The following is a 12,001-nucleotide window of genomic DNA, read 5'->3' as shown; positions in this document are numbered from 1 at the left end:
TCTCAGATGCCTGTCTGTGTGACGTCACAAAAACAGGCCCCTCCCACGATAGTTTGATTGGCAGTAGCGTTTCAACACAGACTGGACTGGTGTCTTACCTTAGACCGGCCCTGAGTGAGCTGTCATCAATCCTATAAGCTATAAGATGACAGATTTCTGCACACTTGCCATCGTTTGGTAACTGTAGAAAGCCTGTTTGGTAGAAGAATAGTTCTTACCCCCAGGGCATCCAAGATGTAGGTGACTTTGTTTCTTCAGTAGAACACAAACAAAGATTTTTAACTCAAACAGTTGCAGTCTGTCAGTCATGTAATGGAAGTGAATGGGAATCACGGCTTTGAAAGTAAAAAAAAACATACACAAACAAAACCAAATAAAACCCTGCGGCTCGTGACGATACATTGATGTGTAAAGACATGAAACGATTGGTCTGTGCAAGAAACTGAACAGTATTTATATCGTTTTTTTTACCTCTGATTTACTGCAATGTCCGAAATGTCCTGAGCGCGTTCGCGTCTTCTTCAGCCGGTGCGTGACACATCGTCGTCTTGCTTTACGGCAGATCACAGACTTATAAGTGCATTACCGCCACCTATCTCTCAAATAGACCATTGACACTCTATCTACAATCTCAATTAGGAGTGTCAATGGTTCATTTGAGAGATAGGTGGCAGTAATGCACTAATTTTCAATTTTGGGTGAACTATCCCTTTAAGATCTGAGCCAGTTGCATAAACATAGTCACTATGTTAAGACTGTGTTTTAAAGGGATCATCGGATGCTACATGACCTTTTACAAATAGTTTGAACTGAAATGTGTGTTGGCAGTGTGTGTGTACACAACCACCCTATAATGAAGAAAATCCAGTGTTTTTTTGTTTTTTTTATCTCGTTAAATCATTTCCCCTTTCTCAAATCGAGCCGATCTCAGATGCCTGTCTGTGTGACATCACACAGACAGGCCCCTCCCACGATAGTTTGATTGGCAGTAGCGTTTCAACACAGACTGGACTGGTGTCTTACCTTAGACCGGCCCTGAGTGAGCTGTCATCAATCCTATAAGCTATAAGATGACAGATTTCTGCACACTTGCCATCGTTTGGTAACTGTAGAAAGCCTGTTTGGTAGAAGAATAGTTTAGTGTGATTTATTATTATTATATAAACTTAATAATAGTAATATAATAATAAAGTAAAAAATACTAAAATTACTAAAACTAAACTGAAGTAAAAAATTAAGCTAAATAAAAATATTAATAAAAATAACAAAAGCTAAATTAGAAAAACTGAAAATATAAAAATAAAGCTAATTAAAATATTAATAAATACTATAATAGTATATAAATAATAAAAAATAACATTGTTTTTAAAATAAAGAATTAGATTTTTCACAACAATGAAAGTTTTTTTTTTCTGGGTCCTCAATATCACTTTCCTTTCTGTTGATGTTTGGTAAAAACCCTTTAACTAAATTCTTTAGTTCTTCACTGACATCATTGTCCTGAAGCGGACATCATCAGGTGCTGCTGAACAGGAATGACCCAGTACCGCTGCGTTCAGCTGCTGGACGCTGTCAGCATCATTTGGCGGTGTATGTCCACACACTGGCAGTAATCACTTTACCTCAGGTACAAGCTAATGAACACCAGCGCTTATATGTGTAGTGTTGTAGGATTAGGCCGGCCGGGGCCACCTGCTGCGCAGACGCAGCTCTTATCTCGCGCCTCGTGTCATAATTTAATGGGAGGCTTGATCATTTCATTAAAGGTCAAGACAGACGCATCTCTTACATGGAAGCTAGGTGTTTAGGAGGGCAGCTCTTAAGCACCTGTCTGGGGCCATGTGTCTTAAAGGCCCTGGGCGAGTGCCCGACTTACTGTGATTCAGGAACTGTGTCGACTACAAATGGGCGGTATGAACAAAATCTTATTTCATGCTGTGAGTCATTTTGTATCACGGTAACAGTGTGTGTCACTATGATGGAAATTCAGCAAAAATTGGTTTAGATATTAAATAACCCTGTGGCAATGCCTGTTATGGGTAAACCAGTAAATGTGTTACAAATCAAAGGTATTTGATTTGATTATTTTTTTTTTGAACTGGATCTACACAAAGCAAAGAGCTGTTAACCAGAGAACGAGTTGTGTTGAGTAAATGTGGAAATAGCTTCACATTATGTGCCACTTCAGTTAAAGATACAATACAAATAATGTTAGATATAAACATTATTTACAAAATTGCAAAAATAGGCTATACTGTTCAAGTTTGGGGTCAGAAGTTATTTTATTTATTTATTTATTTTTTTTATTGAAATAAGTCTCTAATACATTTATTTGTCAAAAATACAGTAAAACCAGTAAAAATGAATGCAATTTAAAATATCTGTTTTTTATTTTAATATATTTTAAAATCATTTAATTGTAATTTATAAAGTAATCAAATATAATATAACAATTATTGTAATTTATTCCTATGATGCAAAACTGAACTTTCAGCATCATTACTCCAGTCTTCAGTGTTTAAATAAAAATAAAACTTAAAAATGTCACTTTTGATCAATTTAATGTGTCTTTGTTGAATAAATATTAAATCTTTTTAAAGAAATCACACAAAAAAACCGCAGTGAATAAATATTATTATACAGTATAATTATATAAACATTATTGTGTATTACTTTCTAACATAATGAGATCTTGTGCTTTAGCTTTTGGACCATTTGCATGGTAAAATTATGTTTTTAAACCTATCCCCTTTAAAGCACTGCAATGTCAGAGCAGGCATGTCTTTGGCTCCTGTGTTGCATCTTTTTGAGATGCTGCATCAAGTAAATAAATATAATTCTGTTCCATGAATATGTCTTATGTAAACATTATAGGTCCTGTTAGGGTCCAGATGAACCCAAAACCTGCCTAATTATTTAGGACGCCAATTATTGAGCTAGTCATTTTTCGTGTTTCAGTATGCCTGCTAGCAGCTCGACACTTTTTATCATTCAGTTCCCATTCCGTCATCTCTCTATTTCCGCCTGGCCTCACCTCCGTGCCACCGCTAACCTTGGAGTTGCGTGCTTAAAATGAGCCATAAGATTTGCCATTTGTTTCTCCTCCTCGAGCTACACGCATCCTCTGCCATTTATTGCACAGCCGCTGCCCAGGAGGAAACGACCCTTCCGTCTGAGTACAGATGCATTAAAACGACTAATAAACCCTGTAGCGTGTCACCATATAGATTTAAATCCATATTTGGTGGCGAAAGGACTCTGATGTTGAACGGTAATGTTATTTTGTTAAGTGCGGATCGGAATATGCACCCGCTGCTTATGAATTCAGCTTTGCAGCATGCTAGACACGCTATAAGGTTACCCAGTGGCTGTTGTGGTTTTGGCACGCTAGCGTCAGCCAGACTGAGAGCAAATGTCTCTTACAAACAAGCCGTCTGATTTAAGATAGTGCTAGTTTGCAGACGGCTGAATGCACTGTCTGTCCTGCTAAACAGATAAGTGGAAAGGGGTCTCCAAAAAAACTCCCCGTACAAATAGGCGTCTTGTCTCATGATTAGAGATGAGTTATTTAATAAAGGCGAGCTCTGTGGATGACCTGCGTGGTACGATCACACACACTTCTTTTATTCTCTCCGTCACTAGCTCCATTCACTTCCCATCTGTTTCTGAGGCCACAAAACGCTGAAGCACATACCTGCTGAAATATTGGAGCAAATGTTCAGTGCTGGATGAAGAACTCTTTAAAAACAGTTGCTGGATGGGTTTTTGTTTCTGAACGACGTGTTGCGATCCGTGATCTTGAATAGGGTTGCAAAGGGGTGGAAACTTTCCGGTAAATTTCCAGAAACTTTCCAAAAAATCCATGGAATATTCCAAAAATAATCCTGGAAAGTTTCCCAAATTTCTGCAATATTTCCTAAATTTTCTGGACATTTTCCACCTTTTTGCAACCCTAATCTTGAACGAACAGAAGTCGCAGGTTGTTGTGTTTTTGTTTACACAGGTTGCGCGTCCATCTGCTGGTTTGTGGTTTTTGGCTTCACAGATGTTCTTTGTTGTCCTGTTGTTGCGCAGGATTTTTTAAAATCCTAAGAGTTAAATCTAGTTCTTTTTAGAGGGGGTCATAGAAGACCTGGAAATGTGAGGGATTTTTGTTTTGAACATTAATATTTATCAGGTTTAATCATTTAATTAATCATCTATAATGCTGTATATGTTTTGTTGTTCACATGTATGAGTTATTTTTGTGCTTCACAGCATTAATAATTTAAGCACATATGTAATAAATATAAAGAATATTATAGATTTTATTTAATTTGTAAAATTATGTATATATATATATATATATATATGTGTGTGTATATATATATATTGTGTTAATGTCATATTATATCATTATTTTAATATTATATAATAACATGGTATTATTTATTATATAATATTTGTATTTATGTGTTATAAGTGTTTGCATTAATTCTTCATTGTTCATATTATTTAATATAATTGTGTTTGTATATCATTATAATTATATTATGTATAATATTATATTATTTTTTAGATTTTAGTAGTATATTTATTTTATTTGCTACATTTATTTTATTATATATATATATATTATATGTGTTTGTATTAATTTGATACAAAATAATTTTTGTATTATAATGTACATTTTTTTTAGATGAATAAATTATTTTTATAACATATAATTCCTCTAGTAAACTTATATTTTTAAGTTCTACACAGCTCTTTTTGAAATCTTTATCCAGTTATCCAAAATCATGGAAAAGCATTGGTCAAAAGGTTTGGGAGCTGTTTATATACAGTCAGACGTTTGACATTTAACAGGTCTACTGTGTGTCTCATGTCAGGACGACAGCAGTTGGGCCTTTCCGGCATCCACATGTCCAGGTTTGAAATCCTTTTCCCTTTCCCTCGGTGTTGATAGAAGCTTTTCTGCCTGTCTGGCATGCCAATAATGGAAAGCAATCCGCTGTGAGTATTTAGATATGGATATGGTTTGTCCAATGTAATTAGCTTGGGCCAACTCAGGGGATCAAATCTGAGGCCGTAAAATAACTGGAAGAGACAGATGGCGGAAAGACGCGTCACTCCGCTCTGCCCCCGTTCGACAGCAGCCTCATCCAATTCCGTCTTGGATGACCACGGCAGAAGCTTTATTTGAACAGCAAACAGGAGAACGCTCCGATGTAAATATGTTTTATCAAGCCCAGAGAAAACAATCCGCTAAATCACCCGCCGCCAAAAACAAAGTGAGTCGCCGTGTCGCATTTCACGTCGATTCCGACAGAGGCCCTTTCCCTTTCAGAGGTGCAGATATGAATATCGTAAATGGGTTTGCTGGAAATATTTAATTCTGTATTCTTTGTATCAAATTTTCAGCTTCCAAATGCATTAGTCACAGCTGCAGCCAGACTTGACGGCTTTTCAGAGGTAAAATGTGCTCTGGATTCCAGATCCTGAATATTACCCTCAGTTTTATCCGAGAGCGTGAGATGGGTTTGAGGTCTGAGAGAAGCGCTCCAGCCTGATGTTTGATGTCAGAGCTGAAGAACTGTGGGACTCGTATCTGAGGAGCGCGGTGGCGGTGGCGGGAGGGAGCGAAAGTGGATATTTTTCGCACTGCGTGTCAGAGCCTGGCACCTGGAACTAGGTCATTTCTCCAGGAAGAGGCAGGAGTGAGAAGAGAGAGAGATTGAGATGGAGGGAGGCGGTGGAAACTGTGGGTTTGTCTTGCTTATCTGTAGCGGCTGTTAGATCACTGCAACTGATGCCTTTAATTGAACATAATAATAATACATAATAATAATGTCATGATATGTGATGTCATTGTGCACATTAGTGCAAGTTATTTTAACAGTTTGGTAACGCTTTATTTTAAGGACCAGATCTCACTATTAACTAGTTGCTTATTAGCATGCATATTACTAGCATATTGGTTGTTTATTATAGCACTTATAAAGCGCACATTAATGCCTTATTTTGCATGACCATATTCTAGATCCCTTAACCATACCCAACACCTAAATGTAACGACTACCATACTAATTAATAATAGGAAGCAAATTAGGAGCTTATTGAGGGAACTTATTCTTAGTTAATAGTTAATGTGTTTCCTAGTCTAACAGTTTTAAATAGTCGACCGATATTGATATTTTATAACCGATACCAATTATTTGCGTGTTTATGTGCCCGATAACCGATATGCAGAACCGATATTTATTTACTGTTATAAAGTAAATAAATGACTGAGTGAAGTAAGTCCATACTTCACTTTGGTTTTTCCTCCTCTGTCATCTTAAAAAAAATATATATATATTTTTTGAAAATTACCAGTCTTTTATGTTAAATTGAATCTTATTATTACAATAAAAAACATTTTAAGGCATCAGCAGCAACACTAATATTAGCAATAAGCAAAATATAAATTAGTTTCCATAGAGATGTATTTATTTAGATGTTTATTAGCTAAATAATGATTATATAGTAAATGTACAATTTAGGGTGTTTTAAACAAGTGAATCTTGTTAAAAGTTACATGCGGTGGCCGTGCTGGAGCATTTCCTTAGCATCAACCCGGTAGTGAACAGCAGTATGAAAGCGGCTTCACGAGACTAATGATGAGCAAATATACAACAGAGAGAGAAGTAAATTTTGCGTTTTTATTTCCAACATGCGCTCATTCATGGCTGTATTATTTAATTAATGCAAAGTTATGTCTTTATTGGGACAGGACTTGACGGATTATTTTACGTGACTCCGTGAGTTTGTCTCTATTTCTTCGAGCCAAGCTGCATAAACTACATATCAGGCATTTATGTAATACATCTAACTTGTGCATTAATGGCTGTTTTGTTAAATAAAGTTTACTAACTACAGTAAATCAAGTACCTGTGCACGCCGTTGTTGTTGTCTCCTCTCCCCTCAGACGCCGTGCTGCAATGGCGATCCTGAGCGCAATTCTCAAAACATCCACAAGATGGCGGTTTTTATCGGTGAATCCGATATTACAAAACCGATATCCGATTATTGTAAAATGCTTAAATATCAGGAAAAATATCGGTTTTTTAGGGTGACCTTTTAGGGTGACATCACCAAGGCCAGTTAATTTCAACCAATGGCTGCTGGTGGTGTTGCAACAAGGCAGTAGTTCTCCACCAATAATTGTAAAATCTGGTTTGCATAATCCAATCAATTCCTGACAGATAAAATTAAGTCTCGTTCTGTTGTTTTTCCTCTAACTGATTATCCTTTTTTTACCCAGAAATGTGCCATGTTGCAATTGCAATAATTTGCAAATGTTATTTCTTATAGACTTTTAAATTAGGACTGTAAAATGATAAACATTGTGGATATTTATTGTACAAATAATTATTAATTATTAAATCAGAGTAATCAGTAAATTTAAAAAGGAAAATAAATATCTGATGATATTTACTTTTAAAAGATAATTGAGCATTGAGTACTTAAAAAAACAACTTATAATTATTATAATTAAAAACTTTAGAATTTACTAAATAAATATTGCAAAATATTTGTATTTTTTGCTTTTTATATATATTAGTGCTGTCAAACGATTAATCGCATCCAAAATAAAAGTTTTTGTTTATAGAATATATGTGTGTGTACTGTATATATTTATTATGTGTATATATAAATACACAAACATACATGTATATATTTTTTAAATATTTACGTGTGTGTGTGTGTGTGTGTATATATATATATATATATATTCATATATAATTTATATTATATATAAATATTTTATATATAAACAAAACATATCTTTTTAAATATATAGATGCATGTGTGTGTATTTATATCTACATAATAAATATACACAGTACACATGAATATATTATGTAAATAAAAACTTTTATTTTGGATGCGATTAATCGCGATTAATCATTTGACAGCACTAATATATTTACATTACATTGTTTTATTTAAAAAAATTCAAATGTGAGTTTGGGCACTATAATGTAAGTTATGTAATGGATAACTATTTGTTCACGTCCTTGCATAGAAAAAGAGTGCACTAATTTAATTGGAACAAAATTAAGTAAAGGCTAGTGTCCAATGTTCAGTTATGTGAAGAAATTCAAGATTTTTTTTTCACTAGTAGTGTATTTGTTTCCAATTTCAGCAAATTGGACCAGTGCTGAAAAGAAGCTTATACTATATCATCATTATATAACTGTATGATGATGATATAGTCATTTTTCTAAGTATATGTAATTAGAACATATATTGTTATACAACTTTACATTTTTTCAGAGAGAGGCCCTAGAATTTCAGCAGCTCTTGAGTCATCTTTAAATATCTATTTAAAGTCTCTCTGTCAAAACCACAAGCAAATAATTTATGTCCCAGCACCACCCTCTTTCACCACATTAAGCTATCTGAGAGAATTACAGACTGAGAAATGAAAAAAAATACATCCTTGCAGGGAAATACATCCTTGCAGGGAAATTGATTGCTTTTGATAATCTTATGAGAGAGAGAACTGGAAAATTACTCTGTCAAACGATGCAGACTTGTTAACACTTTGAGGCATTATGTCTTGTATTGCACTCTAATTCTATGATTACGGGACATTGTTCGCTGTGTTGTCTCGCAGGAATTGGAAGGCAGGAAAAGCTTCTCAATAGAGTATCCGAGTGACAGGGCACACAAAGGCTGAGTCTTTTCCTTTGCCTTCGTTAATAGCACTCGCATAAAACCTGCTTAATAAACTTGGTCTTGTTTGCCCTGCAAGTATGAACCTCTAGCAAAGTTTTATAGAAGATTTTAGAGAAATGTGTAGATGTGTTTATTTTTGGTTTTAAACATTGACGTTCAAATGTCATCTATCTATCTAGCTAGCTCTCTGTCTCTCTATCTCTGTCAGTGTGTATATATATTCTTACCGTATGTGTGATTTTCTTATATATAAATCATACATACTGTAAGAATTGTGAGCAACATGAGGTAGATAAGATTTTCAGCTTATGAAAATTGTATGATTGACAGACCAAATGTAGATTATTTCTGCCATAGCATTTTAATCAAGTACTTTTTAAATTTAACCTACAATCTTCATTATAATACCTAATTATCAAAGATAATCACAAAGCCTTTTTTCTGAAATTTGCATTCAAAAATCTGAGGAAGTGTATGCTGTCTGAATTTGAATGGGCTTTTTTTTTCCTTTTTTTTTTTTTTTTTTAACTAAACTTTTTTTTTTTTCTTTTTTTTTTCATTTATTTAATTTGTGCATTCAAAAATCTGAGGAAGTGTATGCTGTCTGAATTTTAATGGGCTTTTTTTTTCCTTTTTTTTTTTTTTTTTTAACTAAACCTTTTCTTTTTTCTTTTTATTTGCAGTTAATTCAATTGAAAATTGTGTAATTGTATGTGATTTTGAAATACTGTTGTTTAGATATGTTTTAAGTACAACCCATTATCAAAAATATACCAATTGGGAGGCTGCCGGATTTTGACTTTCTCAAGGACTTTGAGTGAGCAAGATTTCATCCATCCAAAATTGGAAAGAAATGAATAAACAGAATCAGTCAGTCATGCACGGTTATTTTCTCCAGATGCGACCGTGCTCATCTTGCCAGCTGTATTTGGTGGCTCTGCCTTGTTTGTGGCTATATTGAAATCCGTGTTGAGTGACAATAGCTTCCTTCCCCCGAAAGATAATTAATTACTCTCCTAGCTGTGCTCTTGCGCTTTCCGAGATGTTTAGCATCGGCGGTGCCAGGAAGTGACGGATGCCATCGCGATTGTCTCCCTAGATGGATTTGTAAATGAATTGTGCCTGTTTTCAATAGCATGTCTATGAACAGCAGCACCATATATCCGAGCGTCCCTCAAGTCAGGTCGTAACAATAGGTGTTTTGTATCCCCCACCAGCTAAACACAAAGTGTATGTTTAACGTGAGTAGACATATTTTAGCACATGGGTGCAACGGAAATTTTCTGCATCTTCGCTTCTCCTTTGGCGCCTGTTCAGACTCTTAATGACTTTTACAGACATACTCAAGTTGTACTTAATCAAAACAGCCGAGTTGTTATTCCCATTCTGTTGTGCTGAGATTCTAACCTATTGTTTACTGTCTAGCTTTAGCTGGCACTGGCCCCAGTACAATCTACTGGTGGGCTTTTATCTGAGCTGACCATATTTTGTGTGCACAAGTGCACGGGGACAATCTTCACCCTCTTTTGTCGTGGTTTAATGGCTGTGGTGGCAACCCGACACACTGCCTCTTGTGTTTGTCAGCGCAGCGCCGGCGTCAACTTTACCTCTCAACTCTTTGCCCAAGTATTATTTTTAGCTTGCCAGTCACCGCCAGCATTTTCGACCATATTCACCTTTTTTTTGGGGGGAGTCTTTGTCCTAAAGTGTGGTGGGGATGGGAGTGGGGTGAATGTTACATCTGCTTTAACTATTACATAAAAAAATAATTTTGGGATCCTGAAGTGCTGTACTATATCTGTAACAGCGCCCCCTACTAGGGCTGTGCGATATGACGATATATATCGGATGGACGTAATAAAAAGTCTATTGTTTTGTATTATGCTCTATCGTTTATTTCGTGGTGTCGCAAAATACATTGTTTACAGTAATAGCCTACTTTTTCATCATTTGGATGACTGCGATCTTTACACGCCACCATGGGGCGTGAATCGGAGACAGAACCAGGTGGAGAACGACCAGCCAAGACAAAACGAGGAGCTCGTTCCTAAACAAGGGACTACATCTGTAGCATGGACACGCGTTTTTAAGCACTGCAGTTTTAAAGCAACCGATTTCAAACAACAGAGCTATATGCGTGCGCCGTCTCTGTTTCTGTGTGAGAGGAGCACACATTTTTTGCCGCTTTATTGGCTTTGAACGATTACACAAACACACTTATATGCGTCATCTATGATGAAAATTACAGGCCTCTCTCATCTTTTTAAGTGGGAGAACTTGCACAATTGGTGGCTGACTAAATACTTTTTTGCCCCACTGTATATAACAGTATATTGGATCCGGACTTCGGCCTTAAAGGGGAAGCTGTCCAATATTTGTCCTGTCTGCCATTCATATTAATCAAACAACAGTGAGAAAATCTCTCACTGCTCTCAGTGTTTCCCCTGGGTTTACGGCTTTGGGGGGTGATCCGTTTTCTTTTTTTTTCTGGACTCCTTTTTACTGGTTAAGTTACATGTTATTAATCAAAAAGCATGTCTAATTAATTAAAATAATGAAACTTGAACAATTTAACATCAATTTATTAAAAGTTTAACAAATATTACATGTTTAGGGCCCTATGAAATGTTTTATTTTTCCAACCTTATGTTTTATTGTAACCAAATTCTGTTTTAGCATGTCTAATTATTTGAAAGCTTATGATTTTTCTGCTCAGAAATTCTGTGTTGTGTATTTACATTTTGTTTTAAGGCATAACACATTCATTTAATCTATCTTTTAAGTAATGAAAATTAAACACAATTTTTTGGGGGAAAATAAAGGTCATTTAATATTACAATTAAAACATTGAATAAATATTGAATGCTTATTCCTTAAAAATAAGGTTTTAATAATTTTAGTAGTAGTAGTAGCAGTCTGTTACGTACATTCTACTCAACAATAGTAATATATTTCTGCCAATGCCCTCAAGTTAAACCGAACTTTTATTTTGACAGGTTGCCGTGAATACCTTTTAGATTTCTGTGTGTGTATGATATGAGGATAGTTTTACTCAGATGAAATGGTCAGATGGTCATGAAGTGACTCTCAGAGCAGTTCTGCAGATGTTGTTCATGTATTTATGTCCTCATTAGTGAGACAGCAGATGCTGAAATCACCGCAAGCGTCACGAGCGTTTCAGTACGAGTGGTAAACAAAACAGCGCATCTGCGCCATTCATTATCACAGAGACACGCAGAATTCATTTTTAAATATGAATCATTTTGCAGCTTAATATTTACAAATACGAGTGGGAGTG

General features: G+C 35.3%; 1 protein-coding gene across 1 annotated transcript in view; it reads left to right on the top strand.

Moving 5' to 3' along the window:
• LOC107584924 (plexin A3-like) overlaps nucleotides 1-8,704 on the top strand; it is a 47,275-nt gene extending 38,571 nt beyond the window's left edge. Inside the window, exon 3 of the mRNA XM_016271692.1 lies at nucleotides 8,642-8,704. Coding sequence (XP_016127178.1) covers nucleotides 8,642-8,704 — 63 coding nt within the window. The remainder of the gene's footprint in view (nucleotides 1-8,641) is intronic.
• Nucleotides 8,705-12,001: the final 3,297 nt, after the last annotated feature.

This window comes from Sinocyclocheilus grahami, unplaced genomic scaffold (genome assembly GCF_001515645.1).
Source record: "Sinocyclocheilus grahami isolate Dianchi unplaced genomic scaffold, SAMN03320097.WGS_v1.1 scaffold64.1, whole genome shotgun sequence".
Taxonomy (NCBI): Eukaryota; Metazoa; Chordata; class Actinopteri; order Cypriniformes; family Cyprinidae; genus Sinocyclocheilus; species Sinocyclocheilus grahami.
The sequence above is the reverse complement of the archived record's forward strand: the minus strand, read 5'-3'. Positions and strand labels throughout refer to the sequence as shown.